The sequence below is a fragment of the Oncorhynchus mykiss genome, chromosome 1 (genome assembly GCF_013265735.2).
Source record: "Oncorhynchus mykiss isolate Arlee chromosome 1, USDA_OmykA_1.1, whole genome shotgun sequence".
Lineage (NCBI taxonomy): Eukaryota > Metazoa > Chordata > Actinopteri > Salmoniformes > Salmonidae > Oncorhynchus > Oncorhynchus mykiss.
Genome location: NC_048565.1, coordinates 27,629,429 through 27,647,960, shown reverse-complemented (window position 1 = coordinate 27,647,960; position 18,532 = coordinate 27,629,429). Strand labels below are relative to the sequence as shown.

At 42.2% G+C, this 18,532-nt stretch overlaps 1 protein-coding gene across 2 annotated transcripts in view; it reads left to right on the top strand.

Annotated features, from left to right (window-relative positions):
- Nucleotides 1–16,960, top strand: part of LOC110520292 (guanine nucleotide-binding protein G(o) subunit alpha) — a 150,768-nt gene extending 133,808 nt beyond the window's left edge. The window contains exons 6-8 of one of the 2 annotated variants that reach the window (XM_036974922.1): nucleotides 298–427; nucleotides 12,975–13,128; nucleotides 14,546–16,960. In XM_036974922.1, the coding sequence (XP_036830817.1) occupies nucleotides 298–427; nucleotides 12,975–13,128; nucleotides 14,546–14,733 (472 nt within the window). In that variant the 3' untranslated portion in view covers nucleotides 14,734–16,960. Of the gene's footprint in view, nucleotides 1–297; nucleotides 428–7,021; nucleotides 7,176–7,713; nucleotides 12,082–12,974; nucleotides 13,129–14,545 lie in introns of those variants that run through there. The other variant, XM_036974925.1, reaches the window with a different exon arrangement.
- The last annotated feature ends 1,572 nt before the right edge of the window (nucleotides 16,961–18,532 follow it).

Below are 18,532 nucleotides of genomic sequence, written 5' to 3'. Positions count from 1 at the left end.
AAGTAGTAGGAGACCTTCTGTGACTGCAAACACTTTGAAACCCCAAGTTTCTTCAGATGTAGGGAGGGGCTCAAAATTGGGCTCCCAAGTGGTGCAGCGGTCTAAGGCACTGCATCTCAATGCAAGAGGTGTCACTGCAGTCCCTGGTTCGAATCAGGGCTGTATCACATCTGGCCACGATTGGGAGTCCCATAGGGCGGCGCCCAATGTTGTCCGGGTTTGGCTGGGGTAGGCCTAGTATTGTAAATACAAATGTGTTTTTCTGTGAGCGTGTAACGTATGGTGTGTGTTCTGTAGGCTCTTTGATGTGGGAGGACAGAGGTCGGAGAGGAAGAAATGGATCCACTGCTTTGAGGACGTGACAGCCATTATCTTCTGTGTGGCACTGAGTGGGTATGACCAGGTCCTGCATGAAGATGAGACCACGGTAAGTCACACACGCAAACACACCATTAATTAATTGTGTCCATATCTCCGTACAGCACTCTGTAGTGCAGCATATTAGTCATATATGTTTCCTTCGTTGAAGACATCAACATAATGAACAGCAGGGGCTTTGTACTGTACACATCCCTGGTTTCCTGCTACTCATGTTGAGGTTAGGGTTCACAATTACCATGCCTTTTATCCGCGGATCCTCCTTCCTGTACTGTAAACAGGTTTAGCTAGCTCTGCTATGAAACGCATTGAAAATGTACAGTAGCTTATGACCATTTACATGTAAGTGTAGATTCACTTTGAATTTCAATTTTTTGATACGTAAAATATGTGAGGTGCTGTCCATAACATAACATTATAAATTAGACCACACAGTTAGGCTACTTTATTTCTCTCCATGCAAACACAGCAGTCACACTTCCCATCTGGTTCCACCCAGTCCTCTACCATAACCTCTCGTTGTATCAGCTGGTGTTTGTGCTAGGATTGGCATAACCGTATAACCTTGTAACCGACGGTTATGGTGTAGACCGTCATTAAAATAAAATAAACCGTCATAACTGTAAAAAACATTTTTGCTGTGTGTGTATGGAACAAAGGGCTGACTGAAGACGGGAGGGCCGGGCATTCGATGCGTTTGAGTACGTTTCTGTCGTAACATGGACTCTTTTCGAGATGATGAAATTGTTCCTCCTCGCTGAAACAAGAAAATGAGTCTTGGGTTGCCTAGGCAACTCCCCCCGGAATGAAGCAGCAGCATCACAAATAGAAATAGAATGACTAGAACAGGTTTGGAACTTCTAACCCTGGCAATTTGACTGAGTAGGGTCTATCTGCGGTCGGACTGCCGTGTCAAATCGGAGGGCCTGTTGTCCATACCTCTGGCAGTCTCTATGGGGCTGCCACAGGGTACAATTCTCGGGCCGGCTCTCTTCTCTGTATACATCAATGATGTTGCTCTTGCTGCTGGTGATTCTCTTATCCACCTCTATGCAGACGACACCATTCTGTATACCTCTGGCCCTTTTCTGGACACTGTGTTAACTAACCTCCAGACCAGCTTCAATGCCATACAACTCTCCTTCCGTGGCCTCCAACTGCTCTTAAATGCAAGTAAAACTAAATGCACGCTCTTCAACAAATCGCTGCCCACACCTGCCCGCCCGTCCAGCATCACTACTCTGGACAGTTCTGACTTAGAAAATGTGGACAACTACAAATACCAAGGTGTCTGGTTAGACTGTAAACTCTCCTTCCAGACTCATATTAAGCATCTCCAATCCAAAATTAAGTCTAGAATCAGCATCCTATTTCGCAACAAAGCTTCCTTCACTCATGCTGCCAAACATACTCTCGTAAAACTGACTATCCTATCGATCCTTGACTTCGGCGATGTCATTTACAAAATAGCCTCCAACACTCTACTCAGCAAATTGGATGCGGTCTATCACAGTGCCATCTGTTTTGTCACCAAAGCCCCATATACTACCCACCACTGCGACCTGTATGCTCTCGCTGGCTGGCCCTCACTTCATATTCGTCGCCAAACCCACTGGCTCCAGGTCATCTATAAGTCTTTGCTAGGTAAAGCCCTGCCTTATCTCAGCTCACTGGTCACCATAGCAGCACCCACCTGTAGCATGTGCTCCAGCAGGTATATTTCACTGGCCACCCTCAAAGCCAATTCCTCCTTTGGCTGCCTTTCCTTCCAGTTCTCTGCTGCCAATGACTGGAACGAACTGCAAAAATCACTGAAGCTGGAGACTCCCTCACTAACTTTAAGCACCAGCTGTCAGAGCAGCTCACAGATCACTGCACCTGTACATAGCCCATCTATAAATAGGCCATCCAACTACCTCATCCCCATACTGTTATTTATTTATTTATTTTGCTCCTTTGCTCCCCAGTATCTCTACTTGCACATTCATCTTCTGCAAATCTATCACTCCAGTGTTTAATTGCTATATTGTAATTATTTTGCCACTATGACCTGTTTATTGCCTTACCTCCCTTATCCTACCTCATTTGCACACACTGTATATAGACTTTTTCTATTGTATTATTGACTATATGTTTGTTTATGTAGCCGGTGCTATACTGCACCGCTGTAACTCTGCGTTGTGTGTGGTTGATAGAGACTATAAACGTGCACTTTGGAGATCAGGTAGTTTTAATCAAGCAGAACTGACTCTCTGCATCTTGCATCTGCATCCAAAAGGAAATAAAACATTTGTAGAGCACATCTGTTCTGAGAATCGTCGCCTCTTTCTCTCTCAGTGCATCAAAATGATTTTTGGAATACAAAAATGAATACACTCTCTCCTTATTATACATAACATATTTTACATTGATAAAACCACATACCTGCATCCAAAAGGAAATAAAACATTTGTAGAGCACATCTGTTCTGAGAATCGTCGCCTCTTTCTCTCTCAGTGCATCAAAATGATTTTTGGAATACAAAAATGAATACACTCTCTCCTTATTATACATAACATATTTTACATAGATAAAACCACATACCTGCATCCAAAAGGAAATAAAACATTTGTAGAGCACATCTGTTCTGAGAATCGTTGCCTCTTTCTACAACAGATGCACAATAGGAGGGACTGGGATCATTCGAGGAGCTAGCCATCGTTCACACATACAATAGCCTGCTAATACCTTAGCTAGCTATTAACCACATGTTGAATTCAGAATGTTGATATCATCCTAAAAAGTACAATTACAAGTGCATCTTAACAATACCATCCACTTATGAGTAACCTCTAAATATACATCATTATTCATGAACAAAACATTGTGTGTATGACTTTGTACTTAAAATAATCAAACTTTTCTGAAGACAGAAAAAGCGTGCCTACCTCTCTCAGTGCATCAAAATGATTTGAGCACGAGCACGCCGGGCAAAACGTAAGTACACACTCCCCTTCTCCCAGGATGCAGGCATGCATAACAAATCAACACAACATATTGATATATGAACCTGGTGAAATTCACATAGTACTTTAACAACTGTTACATTTACTCCATGAGTAACTCTGTGTTGTTGTATGTGTCGCACTGCTTTGCTTTATCTTGGCCAGGTCGCAGTTGTAAATGAGAAATTGTTCTCAACTAGCCTACCTGGTTAAATAAAGGTAAAAAAATGTTTAAAAAAAAATAAAAACTACATTCCACGCCCACCACGTGCCCACTGCCATTGATTGAGGCGAGGGTAGTGCCATGCGAGAGTTGGGTTGGCTACGCTAGCTAGCTAACTAACGTTACCTTCCTATCAGTAACGTTAACAGAACTGCAGAAAGCAGTGCTCTGCAGGCGGGGTGAAAGACACGGCGTACCCGTGTCCCCTAGCTAGCTAGAAGCCTCCTTCTTCTTCTGTGGGTTTTTTGGGCGGTTGGTGCATTACCGCCACCTACTGTGCTGGAGTGTGGGCCAGAGACAGCGCTAGCAGTGGGCGCGGCATGTTGTGGGCACAGCATGCAGTAACCACTGTCTGCAGATAGACATTATTGATTTCACAGGTAAACTCATGGGTACACTTGCAATGGCTGCCTGGTATTGCGATGCAATGTTCTTTCAAATGTTAACTGATGTGACTCATACAATTGAATGTATTTTTGTAATGTCAGTTGAGTTGAATTAAGAAATCGCAGCACATATTTCAGCTCATATTTTACTTCCTGCTTTGCTGCTATCGGTACACTGGCAATGGCCGCCAGTCCACCCATTATGTCATGATTGACTGGAATGGGGATGTCCGTTTATGGGTTTATTTTTTAAATATTAATATAGCGAGGTCAGGATAATCCTATTTGAAAACACAACTAAATGTATCAGAGTAGATTTACAGACATGATATACCAAAAAAGGAAGGCTCTATTGAAATATGAACTATGCGTCTGACAGTCTCTATTGAACTATGCCTCTGACAGATTGACAGACTCCTAAATCAAAGTCATATTTGTTTACTCCTGGACTCATATGCACAGGCCCGCACGCGTGTGCGACTACACACACACACACACACACACACACACACACACACACACTACTTCAACAAACAAATTTGCATTTATCTCTCGCTCTCTGGCTGTCTTTTCCTGTTTTTCCTCTTCATGCAAGTACTGGCACACCCTCAAAGATGTGCACAGCAGTGCAGATTTTCTACAGCAATTCTGTCCATTAATTTGACTGTGAGGTTTGGTTTGGGTTCTTCCTGCCTGCTCTACAATTTTTTCCATTCACCGTTGGGGGGAGTGTGTGTGTGTGTGTGTGTGTGTGTGTGTGTGTGTGTGTGTGTGTGTGTGTGTGTGTGTGTGTGTGTGTGTGTGTGTGTGTGTGTGTGTGTGTGTGTGTGTGTGTGTGTGTGTGTGTGTGTGTGTGTGTGTGTGTGTGTGTGTGTGTGTGCAAGCATGCGTACATGCGTGCGTGCACAAGACTGTGCGTGCGTTTTTGTTTGTGCATACATGCTTTGTGTTTGAGAGGGGGGAGATGAGTTGATTTGGGCTCTCGTGCATGTCCATCTCTGTTCCACTGCGCTCCCCCAACCCCCCAGCAGCTCTCGTCTCTCCTTCAACGTCTTCTCGTCTCAGCTCCTCTCCTGTCATCTCTCGCCATCGGCTGTCCTCTCTAACCAATCGGCAAATGCTAAAAACCCACCTGGTTCCACAGAGGGTCCTCCCACCAAACATATGCACAGGTATGAAACCTTTCACAAGGACAAAGAATCCAAAATCATCTGGAAAGAGTTGAAAGCAGCACTCCTTTTGGTTGTGATGTAATTATGTGTGTGTGTTCAGCATGTGTGTGTGTTTACCTGGGATTGTCACTGTGAGGATATGATTGTATGTAATGGGCGGCAGGTAGCCTAACTGTTAAGAGCGTTGTGCCATAGGTGACACATCTGTGGATGTGCCCTTGAGCAAGGTACTTAACTCTAATTGCTCCTGTAGGTTGCTCTGGATAACAGTGTTTGTAAAAATGTATATATGACACTGGTTTATGTATGTGTTGCCTTGTTCTCAAAGTTTTACTCATCAGATGCTGATTCACCTCATGAGATACATGTTTAATTATGGTTATTAGTTTTCTTATTTCCTCTCTTTCTTTCTCTTATATTTTCTACAAGAACTCAAGTCTCTGACTTATCTTATGTACTCTTTTGGGTTGTTCTGTAATTGGCTCTTTCAGTGATTCCCTCTGCTCTATTTAATCTGATTGGCTCTCTCAGGGCTTTCCTCTGCTCTATTTAATCTGATTGGCTGTCTCAGGGCTTTCCTCTGCTCTTGATCTGATTGGCTGTGTGAGCCCTCTCTGGTGCTCTAAGTGGATTGTGATTGGCTGTGAAGGAGGCGTCATGACTGTGTTCTTTGTCTTTTCCACTGTGATTGAGAACAAGGCAACAATTCACTCACATCAGAGAGAGTGTCTGCTTTCAACTCTGAATTAACATTTAAACAGGCAAACACCATTTTGAAATAACATAAAATACCTAGAAATGTATTTGCATGCCTTCCCATCTCTGTTCTAGAGAGAAGCATACAGGGTTTGTCCTAGACTTAGGCTACCTGGGTCGTTCCACCAATTCTGTGTCTTTTGAGAAGTATAACTTGATCAAAACAAACTTTTGATTTCACTTAATTTACTTGAATGCAAGCTTCACAAAATGTTTTATTTGTAAAACGTTTCTATGCTGTCTATCTATGGGTAACAGGGTTGACCTGTTATGCTTGACCCGCACAGTTTTCCACCACAAAACACCTGAAAATTGCCAATAAGAGTAGAACCAGCTCACCTGCTTTTACACTGTGATTTGACTATTAGATGTTCAGTGTTTCTTTTGATTAATATATTTCAAAAGTTTCACCATATTAAAATGAAAGTTCAGTTCACATAAAAGGGTTGGCCTCAAAATGAGGGACAGACAGAAAATAATCACTAATCACATTAAATAAATCATCATCTTTAGAAATGACTTTTTCAAAGCAACAATAAGTAGGGTGATGGTGACTTATTTTAGGATGACGTGGGTTAAAATCTTAGAAGTGACACAGTGTTGACGGAGGGACACGTGAAGATGTTACATTTTGGCACTTTGGCAAGCCTTTATTCATATTTAAACAACCCGATTCATTGAATTCTCCATGTGGTCTATATTAAAAGGGCACTTAATTTAATATATATAGGCTTTTAAAATTCAATATTGGTGCACTATTTCTACTTAAAATATTAAAGGGACGCAAAAGGCACTATTTTCGTGGAACGACCCACCTAATAACATTGTGTATGAACTTGGCTAACCTCCCAGGATGCTGCGTACTTGTCATACTTAACATATTACCATGACACTGTGACAAACAGGATAATGATAATGAAATAATGTAGACACTGTATTTTAGAATGTTCTGGGCTCTTACGGGAAACTCCTGGAAAGGGCATCTACAGTTTAGTTTCTGTTCTGCTTTGTAGTTTCCTGTCTTCACTTGATTCTTCTCTTATTGTGTGTGTGTGTGTGAGACATAGTTAGAAAGAGAGCCACACAGCAGACTGACTGACATGTTGTTTTCTCTACCCACAGAACCGCATGCATGAGTCTATGAAGCTGTTCGACAGCATCTGTAACAACAAATGGTTCACAGACACCTCCATCATTCTATTTCTCAACAAGAAGGACATATTCGAGCAGAAAATTAAGAAATCTCCCCTTAGTATCTGCTTCTCGGAGTACACAGGTAATTGATGAAGAGTGGAGGCTGCTGAGCTAGGAGAAAAGAGAGGGATGTAGTAGCAGCAGGAGGGACAAATATAAGAAGGGCTAGTGTGGGAGGGAGAAAGGCTTGAAGAGGGATGATTAGCATTTGGAATCAGAAGTTACTCATCCCTTACCTGGCATGACTCCATGTTATCATCTTAGGGCTTATAGTGCAGAGCAGCCAAGGAGTCTGTCTGGCCTGCTGTACTCTCTGTGTAAACCAAGGCCTCCCTCCACAGTTACACGATAATCCAGCCACTTAGAAAGACATTTGGTTTTACATTAGGTGTGAAATATTTGAAAAAACTATATATATTTTTTTAAATCCATTCTTCAGTTTTTCTTGTCCTCATATCCTTCTTTTGTTTTGTCTGCTTTTCTTCCACTTTTATTTTCCTCTTTCTATTTATCTTTTATTTTATTCACCCCACCTTCTTTCCACATCCTGCCTCTCTCTGGTCCTGTAAATATATTTTCTCCATTTCCTCTTTCTCTTGCCCTTTCAAACCTTTCTGCAGGCGCGGACACCTTCATAGAGGCAGTGGGCCACATTCAGTCTCAGTACGAGAGCAGGAACAAGTCCCTCCACAAGGAAGTGTATGCCCACGTCACCTGTGCCACCGACACCAACAACATCCAGTTTGTGTTTGACGCTGTCACCGACGTCATCATCGCCAACAACCTGCGTGGTTGTGGCCTGTATTAACCCCGAGGATAGACCCAATGTGTCCCTGGATTGACCCTTCTCCTCCACTTTTCCCTCACCCACATATCAAATTAATTCACCTTTTAGATTTGTTAAATATTAAGACATTCCGTTGTATAAAGAGAGACAGCTGTATTTTGTGCCTCAGGCATTGAACATCATCAGTCGAAGTGAATACAGGAAAGAGATATAATCCTTGACTGGAACAATTAGTTTAGTGTCATAAAGAATATACATTTTGACAATCACTCACCTGCAAAACTGTTCAAGACAATCTGGACATCCATGGTGAATCACATTTCCGAAGAAAGAATGCAGAGATTATAGACATGCATTTGATACATTTGTAGCAAAGTCGTGTTAGCGGTAGGTTATTTCAGAAGATATGCTGTTTTACTAAAACACTAAGGCATTTATTGCTGTTGTGTAACCGTGTGTAAGTGGCATTGGGTCACCACCAGAGATAAACTATCATCTACAGGTTACAAGGAAAACTGCTCATCTTTACCAACAAAGTATCTATTGTAATTTGGCATTTTGCTTATTGAGTAATAGTCATCTAATATGAAAGGAATTTGTGCCTGGAAGGTTTTGTGAAACACTTAAGTTGGAATTGGAGTTGATGAGTTGGGGATTTGTTTGCGGCTAATGGAAGATGGTACTGTATAAATAATGTGAATTTTTGGGTGGATTTTTTTCTTCTGTTTTGCTTATATGTCATGTAGGTTCTGAGATTTTAGTCTTGGAAGGCTTTTTTTTGTCACTAGAAGTTTTGTGAGATTCAATGATTGGGTTTGAAATGTGTAAGGTTTGAAAGTACAACCAAATATTTAATTTACACTGTAGTGGCCTTACTGAAGGGTACATTTTTACTAAACAGTGTAATTGGGTAAGAAATGGAGACCATTTATAATGCAAATTGGCAGGAGTGACAATCAACATAGTCACTGCCTGAAGTTGAGTTAGAGCTGATAGTTAGAGATGTAGAAATATTCAACTGTCATATTTAGTCTATAATTTCCTGTTGCAGTTTAGGTGCCTCAGCAGTCTCAATCAAGCACTTGGAGTTGTTTACCTTATGGTGATTGGCCTGGCTATGTCAGTAGCTATTTTATCTTACTGGTGCCAATGCCATATTTAATGGGAGAGTGAATAGGCTAAGGAGCAGGACGTTTCTGTGTGTGTTAGAGCAGATAAAGTAGTATCTGTTTGTGGTATACTGTAAGAGAGAGGATTAGGTATCTGTGGAATAATTATCCAGAAAACAGCTGTTCCATTCCCCATTACACAGACCCTCAGGGAGGACACCAAATGTCACAACACCCTCCCTGTTCTTCTGCCAAATAATGCCAAACCACTCTAAGAAGGGTCAAAACTTCTTGGTTTCTTGCCAAATAATATGCCGCTTCCTAAATCGGGAGGTGGTCTGATACCACCCTCCTCGTTTAGCTGTACAAAAACCTGTACTCGTTTCTTGTCATGGCTGTAGGAATCGCCATCTCTTAGAAAGTACTAATTTGTCTGCCTCACAGCATCACACCCATGTAGGTGCCGGGTGAGTGAGGGTAGGGAAGATGTTACCATGATGATCGTTCTTAGCACCACACCTGCCTTAGCTGGTAGGTGCAGCCTCGTGTGTTAGATGACTCTGATACTCTAGTCACTGCAGTGATTCTAGGGGCTCTGTCAAATATTTGTTGACTGTACTGCTGTACACTAAAATGTCATTGCAGTAAGATACTGTGTGTTGCTTCGGTAGATGCACAGGACATGGGAGGCAAAGGCTTGTGCCAACCCTCAGGCCAGTTAGTTCTCCACAACAGGACATGAACTCTAAATTGTCATGAGCAGACAAGTTCTCATTCTGTGCCAAATCTGTTGAGACAGTGTTCATGTGCTACATTTGACATTTTATGAACAATAAGAAGCAGGGGAGAATGACTGCCCCCTCTCATTGAAGCCACAGAAGTTCAAGGCCTACTGTGGTACTTGTGGTGAATCTTCATGTAAAGAAACATATTTTTTAAGACAATCTTGGTACCAATAATTGCTTCTAATACACCAGATGTATGTCCTTAAACCGATTCTTTTACAATCGCACACGGAACAAGTTCTAAGTATAATTTAGTTGCTAATTGCAGCCTGCAGTACCCCGGTCGACCTTCTACTGGAGTTACTCAGTGAGAGGGGGCAACACTGAGCTATCCTGCAATGCCACTTCCTGGAGTTGCTCAAACTACGCATGTTATATCTTGTGTTATATCTATATCTTAAATAATGGTGTCACATGATCAATGGCCTTGTCCATTCATATATACAGTCATTGAGTATGTTTACATGCACACTAATAATTAGATATTAAACTGATTATGGCAGTAGGCAGATTTTGCAATAGTCATGTAAACACCTTACTCTGCTTATCTTAATCGGTGTCAGGTCAAAATCAAAGTAGGCATATGCTGATTAAAACACCTGGTTTTCTGAGCAATCTTTTGAATTATTAGGACATGTAAACATCTTAATCGGCGCTCCAGCTGTGTATTTGATCTGTGCATGTTCTAGCACCTGCCAAGCGAGCCTCCTTCTTCCGCGAATGAAGTGAGCGGAACAACTGAATGTAAGCGCCTTAAGTAGTTTTCATATGCAAACTTTTTATGACTGAAATCAGAATAAAATATGTTTCCCAAAAATGACATGGTCACTGTGGTAGAATGTTTGTTTTGATTGGCGGTTTTCTACATTTATCAGAGTGCCATCAGGTAGCCTGATTTCAGATCTGTTCATGTAAGGTTTATTAGGGAAATCGTTCTTCTTGCAAAGCATTTAAACGTTTTAATCAAACTATTATATGAATCTGACTATCCACGATAATGGAATTGTTGTGTAGATGTAACCGTACTCATTGATAAGAAGCATGTACATGCTGCGCTGTCAGCAAGCTCTCAGGTTCCCAGCTGGAGTTATAATCTCTTCTTTACCAGAGACTAAACTAAGACAGAAGCCATCAGATTCAGATTCTGGAGGGCATGTGTATGTCCCAGAGCACACACCCAGACAGTCTGTCTCTCTGCTCATCTTATAGCATTGCCTTAAACCTGACTGATGGCAAATAAAGCCTATGTCCAGGGCAGAGAGAACGCTGGGTAATAGAGTTTATGTCCACAGTAGTGAGACTGATGGATAATGAAGTCTTAGGGCCAAGGTAAAGAGACAGATTTGTAAGTGTGTCTGTCTGCTGGAGAGAAACAGATGGGAGGTACAATATGTTGCCCTGATTAAACTGGATCTCAGGTCTAGTGGGTACTGAGAGAGAGAGATAGTAGTGAATATCATGTACAGCAGTGAAGTCCCCTGATGTAATAGAGATCAACCTTGGTGAAGGCTGAGATAGTTCATGTACCGCAGGTACGTAGCTGTAGTACAGTTGATTGGGTGTCAGCCTCTCCGAGTCCCCAGTTTGTGAGTCCCAATCCTCTCTTTCTCTCACACACACACACACACACACACACACACACAAGCTCCCTATCACAGCAGGCAAAACATACCAGTATTTTGACTGCAGCCATAAATAATAAAACAGTCGGCACAATAGAACTTTGAAAAGCAGAATTCTTAAATCCTCCTTCGACTTTCCCCGAATGCATTTCACCTTGTGTTACACAAAGACTGCCTCTGCATCAGCATGGGAGGAATACATTGGAAACTATTCTCTGGAGCTTACCACAACCCCCATGAAGAAATTCAATTTACACCCCACACAAGCAGCACTAGGATGCTGACAGTACAGTACGTCATGGTATGATTGAAGTACCTGTTTTCTAGTAGGTGTTGTTTGTGTCTCACTGCTGTAATTATTGTTGTTTGCTCATTCGCTTCTTTCGTTGTTGTGATTATTTATTGAAGGCTGTGTTTATATGAAGGAAATGATAAAGCAGCCCATGAAACTGTGTCTGACCCTCCCTCCCCCTCCCCCTCCCCCTCTCTGATCAAGTTTGTGTATGCACTGTGCAGTGAATGTTTTGCTCTTCCTGTCTATCTGTCTCTGTCTGTCTGTCTGTCTCTCCTTTCTTTCTTTATTTTCTTTCTTTCGATTCAAAGTGTTTTATTGGCTTGGGATATGTATGCTTACATTGCCAAAGCAAGTGAAATAGATAATTAACAGAAGTGAAATAAATAATTTAAAAAACTCTCTCGCTCTCTGTTTTCTCTTGTCTAATGGGAATGCTACTGAACTACTGTCCTTTGCACAGCACACTCACACAGTAACACACACTTTACACTAACACACAATGATTCACACAGTAACACACACTTTACACTAACACACAATGCCTTACACAGTAACACACAATGCCTCACACAGTAACACACACTTTACACTAACACACAATGACTCACACAGTAACACACACTTTACACTAACACACAATGACTCACACAGTAACACACAATGCCTCACACAGTAACACACACTTTACACTAACACACAATGCCTCACACAGTAACACACACTTTACACTAACACACAATGCCTCATTCAGTAACACACCATGCACACTTACAGAAACACAATATTTAACTATTTCTCTCCATCCTCTTCCTTTCTCTCTCTCTGTATGAATCTTGATAAGAATGGCAGTGAATGGATAAGTCGTCTGGTCTCTTTCTCTCCCCTGCCCCCTGTCTGTCAACAGGATCATTGTCAGACACACATCCACTGACCAAAGCAGCAGCTGCCAGCTGCCTCTCATTATGCCACATTCTGATTCTAACTATTCCATGTTCTTTATCGCAGAGCTCAATTGTTCTGATTGGTTCAACTCAGTCACACGATAGACCCTTTCTTCTCCTACGTAGCAGTCTCTATCCGGGTGCTTTGCGATGCTCACTCTCTCTACTGTCGGCTTACTGTCCTCAAGTCATGAAGCTTGGTTAAACTATTCCTGCTTGGTTTTTATTGCTCTGAGGCTAACCTTTCCACGTTCTCTGTTTCTCTCTCCCTCCCTCTCTTCTTCATCCTTGCTCTCTCTTCCTCCTCCCTCTGCTTCTATCCTCCTTTCCTCTCCACTGCAGAATCGCATGCACGAGTCTCTTATGCTGTTCGATTCCATCTGTAACAACAAATTCTTCATTGACACTTCCATCATTCTCTTCCTCAACAAGAAAGATCTATTTGCTGAAAAGATCAAGAAATCTGCCTTGAGTATCTGTTTCCCTGAGTATACAGGTAAGATGTTGTACCTTTGTAAATGTCAGAATTGGCCAAAATATATTTGCTAGCTGAAAGCCTGCTCTTTAGTCTGCAAAATCCACTTAGGTCTTGACCATGTGATGTTGAAGTGAGTTGACATTGTGGTACATACAACTGAGGGGATTACAAATACTGTATTTAGTATATCAAAATCAAATCAAATGTATTTGTCACATACACATGGTTAGCAGATGTTAATGCGAGTGTAGCGAAATGCTTGTGCTTCTAGTTCCGACAATGCAGTAATAACCAACGAGTAATCTAACCTAACAATTCCAAAACTACTACCTTATACACACACAAGTGTAAAGGGATGAAGAATATGTACATAAATATATTAATGAGTGATGGTACAGAACGGCATAGGCAAGATGCAGTAGATGGTATTGAGTACAGTATATGAGATGAATAATGTAGGGTATGTAAACATTATATTAAGTAGCATTGTTTAAAGTGGCTAGTGGTATATTTTACATCAATTCCCATCAATTCCCATTATTAAAGTGGCTGGAGTTGAGTCAGTGTGTTGGCAGCAGCCACTCAATGTTAGTGGTGGCTGTTTAACAGTCTGATGGCCTTGAGATATAAGCTGTTTTTCAGTCTCTCGGTCCCTGCATTGATGCACCTGTACTGACCTTGCCTTCTGGATGATAGCGGGGTAAACAGGCAATGGCTCGGGTGGTTGTTGTTCTTGATGATCTTTATGGCCTTCCTGTGACATCGGTGGGATAGGTGTCCTGGAGGGCAGGTAGTTTGCCCCCGGTGATGCGTTGTGCAGACCTCAGTACCCTCTGGAGAGCCTTACGGTTGTGGGCGGAGCAGTTGCCGTACCAGGCGGTGATACAGCCCGACAGGATGCTCTCGATTGTGCATCTGTAGAAGTTTGTGAGTGCTTTTGGTGACAAGCCGAATTTCTTCAGCCTTCAGCCTCTCCTCCCTCCCCTCTCTGACAAGGGGAGATGGTCAACCATAGCCCGAGAGAGAATAAAATCACAGCCACACTTGAGCAGTCATGGAGAAAGGATGACCAGTGAGAGCTGTCCCCATCTCTGTACGCTTAGGCACAGACAGACAGACAGACAGTCACCATACCATTTCTTTTCCCGGCGTTAGAGAGCTGCCCACAGGGACACATTATTCTGCCTTCCACATCTGACACACACAGCCAAGCCATTGTGACTGTATCCTCATGTTAACTGAAGTCACATGGGTTACCACACCAGAATGTGATTGTAATAGAGGTAATCATCTACATAGGAGAATATAAAACGTATTCAATGGAATTAGTTTAGGCCCTGAAAGTTTTTCCTGTTGCCTTTCTCTCCGTCCTATCTTCCCTCCCTCCCTCCCTCTTTTTTCCCTCTTTCACATTTTGCACTGCCTCCCTGCACAGGTCCTAACACCTATGATGATGCAGCTGCCTACATCCAAGCACAATTTGAGAGCAAGAACCGCTCGCCCAATAAGGAGATCTACTGTCACCTGACGTGTGCCACGGATACAGGGAACATCCAGGTGGTGTTTGACGCTGTCACTGACATCATCATCGCCAACAACCTGCGAGGCTGTGGTTTGTACTGAGCCCTGACCGCCCCTCGCCTCACCTCTGGAAATGATTCTAATTGAAAATGCAACTTGGTAAATAATAATAATGATTGTTTTAAAATAGGCATACGTATATATCAATATATATATAATGTTTTTAGTTTGACTTCAAAGAGCTGCCAACAGAACTGATTTCTTATAGAAACCCAGCTTTTAAAGTTTTAGAACAAAGTTGAGAACTTGTTTAATGTTTGTTTTCTCCACTTCCCAACTGTGTCTTTTTGTTTTTAACAAAACAACCCTCACTTGTTTTACATAATGTCTTTCTTTTTGTCATTTTTGTATGTTTTTGTTTATCATATGTATATTTATTACATGAATCTCAGTCCATTGGCTGACCTGTACACGTTTGCCTGAGTGCGTTACTGTAGTAATGATGTAATGACGCTAAAAAACATTTCTTGCTCTAACAATGGCTATGACAGGTATGATGGTCATGAGTACCACAGTCCAGATCAGTTGAAACAAGCTGATGTGTTTGTGTGTTCCTGTCCTCTTTACTTTCTTATGTACCAGACTTGGTTGTCATGGTAATCCTAGAAATTCTGTTCAGCTATTTGATCGTTGAGATCAACAGAAGCACCCATCTTTTTTCTTTGTTTTATCCAATCCCTTCCTGTCACTCCGGTGGGCCTTTGCCATTGGCTGTGTGGATTTTGGAGCAGTGAGTCACAGCACGTGACCCCAAGCCTCTAAACCAATCAGATATCTGAAAGCTGCCAACCCCCTGAAAATGACAGGTTTGGAGATGGCCCTAGGAACACTTTGTTACTGTAATGAATACCTATTAACACTAGCATGTAGGAACTTCTTTTTTTATTACCATTGATTCATTTATCATCTGTCCCACACTCACCACACACCTTGTACTCACCACACACCTTGTACTCACCACACACCACACACCTTGTACTCACCACACACCTTGTACTCACCACACACCTTGTACTCACCACACCACTCACCACACACCACACTTGTACTTTATTCCTCTACTTTATCATCTTTATTTTTTTTCTAGCGCCCCCATGGTTTTCTTGTTTTGGGTAGTCCACTTGCTTGGTAGTGGTGTCCCTGTCACTCCTCCTGACACAGATAGCATGATTGACCCATCAGCCTTTGTATAAAGAGACAGTTAAATGCTTCACATAGAAAATGTTGAGATTTTTTATTTTTTATCCAAAACAAAGGTCAAAGAAAATTGAAAAACCGAAGAAGAAAAATATCTAAAGACAACAGCATCATAAAGAGACAACCATCTTATGGACTGGGAAGGGCTGAGACGGGAGGGAGTTAGGGAGGCCAACCAACAGCCGTGCTGACCAGTGATGTGGAGATTTCAGGTCAAGGGTCATTGGGCTGGCTGTGTTGTCTTGGTAGAAATCTGTAGATCCTTGGGATCTTTTCAATGTAGAACTATTCAAGAAAAAAAAAATCGACAAAAAAGTATGATTATGACAATAAAAACAAAAATGAAAAGGACAATGATAATAATTACAATATCAATGATAATGATGATTCTGTATTATTATTAAAGTATATTTCTTGTGCTTTGTAGCTACAGAACATTTATTTCTCTCTTTCCATTTAAAGAAAACAGTTGGCAAGGGTTCCCGTGATCCATTCTTGAGCTGTTCTTACTGACTTACCCATGTTTATGAACTGTACTGATTATTTTAGCCTGTTCTCCATGCAGTACAGTGTCTTTACTTAGCCTGACTTATATATATATATATATATATATATATATATAATATAATTGATTTTTATTTTGGAAGAACCACTTTGGAGCACATCCTGCCCCGTTGCTGGGCAGGGTGTCCACACGGCTGTACAGATTCAAGCTCTTTCTTTTACTTTTGGGGAATTGTACTCAAAACACTTTCCAGGTCTTCATAGAAAAGCACAGCTCTCACTTCACACAAAGATTTGGAAAGATGTATCTCTCCTACCTGTCTGCTTTCTTGATTTACATTTTTTTAAAGAATACTGTGTAGTATTACACAAACCAGTTTGGCATTACCTTTCCTTTGTTCCCCTCCTGTTTTATTATCCAGGCTTTTTATCCCAGTGAATGCTTTTCTGTGCTGCTTTTTTCTCACTCCTTTTTAGTGAATGGTTGTTCTTTCATGTGGGATGTTCGTGCTGGAATACCAATCGAATGTAGTGTTTACATTAAAACCCACAGTTTTCATGACTACAACTTGGGGCCTTCTGATTCTTATTGTCACTCATAAGTACCACCTTTTCTTCACAGACCTGATATCTTCTGGCTACTGACAAACAGCTAATAAGATATACAAAACCTTGTCAAACTGAACAAGGGAGGAAAGTAGGAATGTAGGAAACTAACTAACTACCAATCATTCCACAATGTTAAACTAGGTTGGATCTGAATTTTACGTTAGAATGAGTGTGTGATGGTGGCCTATATTAAGTGCAGTATATTTGTAGGCTGAGGAGGGAGGGTGAGAGAGGATGAAATGATCACTTCGCCGCCATCCATTCCCCTGCTTCCTGCCCCGTGCAGGGAGGATGTCCTGCTGCTAGCTGACGTCTCTGCTGGGATGGGAGTAGAGGGAGCTGGTTCAGCCTAGGGGGGGCAGCAACACCTCACACATAGGCTACACGCACTATGCATTACGCTGACTCCCTCACACACACACACACACACATACATACACACACAATGTGAGCACACACACACACACACACCATCCATGAAACTAAAACACAGACTATCCATGAGCCCAGAGTTCCCTGGTCATACATGGTAACTTAAAACACATCAACATTCTAGTATCAATTCTGCCATTTTTCATGGATGGGCAAAAGAACAAACAGCATGGCAAATCAGAGAAGTATTTAGTGGAATAAGCCAGAGAGACATGCCATAAATGGGGCTCAGTTTCTGATTGGGCAGACTGCTGAGGCTGCAAGTTCAGTAGGTTCAGCCATGGCACAGAGAGAGATGGAGAGAGAGCAAATGATGGTAGCTGAGAAGAGGGAGATGGTAGATAGGAAGTGAGCGGGGATGGAGATTGACAGGGTGATTGATTGAGTGATAGATTAAATACAGGGGTGTGTTGAGTTGCAGTTGAGTGTCTTAATCTGTTGATTAGAGACTTGAGCTTAGACAGTGCAGAGTTAAAGATCATTAATAGTTTTACCAGAAGGCCGTTCATTTTAAATGCTTGACTTCACAAAAATCATCCTGGAACAGTAGATCAGCGATCTCAGGCTCCTAAACGGTGTTAGATGATGGTTTGATGATGGTGATGCCAGATAAAGGTGATGCAGTTGATGCCAGATAATGGTGTTACAGTTAGCTTGCTGGAGCTGATGTTATCCTCTGCCTCTGTAGCCTGTGATGCCAGGTGATGGGGTTGGCTTGCTGGCCCTGATGTCGTCCTCAGCTCAGTCTCTATGTAGCCTGTGATGCCAGGTGATGGGGTTGGCTTGCTGGCCCTGATGTCGTCCTCAGCTCAGTCTCTATGTAGCCTGTGATGCCAGGTGATGGGGTTGGCTTGCTGGCCCTGATGTCGTCCTCAGCTCAGTCTCTATGTAGCCTGTGATGCCAGGTGATGGGGTTGGCTTGCTGGCCCTGATGTCGTCCTCAGCTCAGTCTCTCTGTAGCCTGTGATGCCAGGTGATGGGGTTGGCTTGCTGGCCCTGATGTCGTCCTCAGCTCAGTCTCTCTGTAGCCTGGACTTTCAACTCCTCCACAACTAACATGCACCCACTTGGGTGATGCCTCTGCTGCTGCTACAGCGCA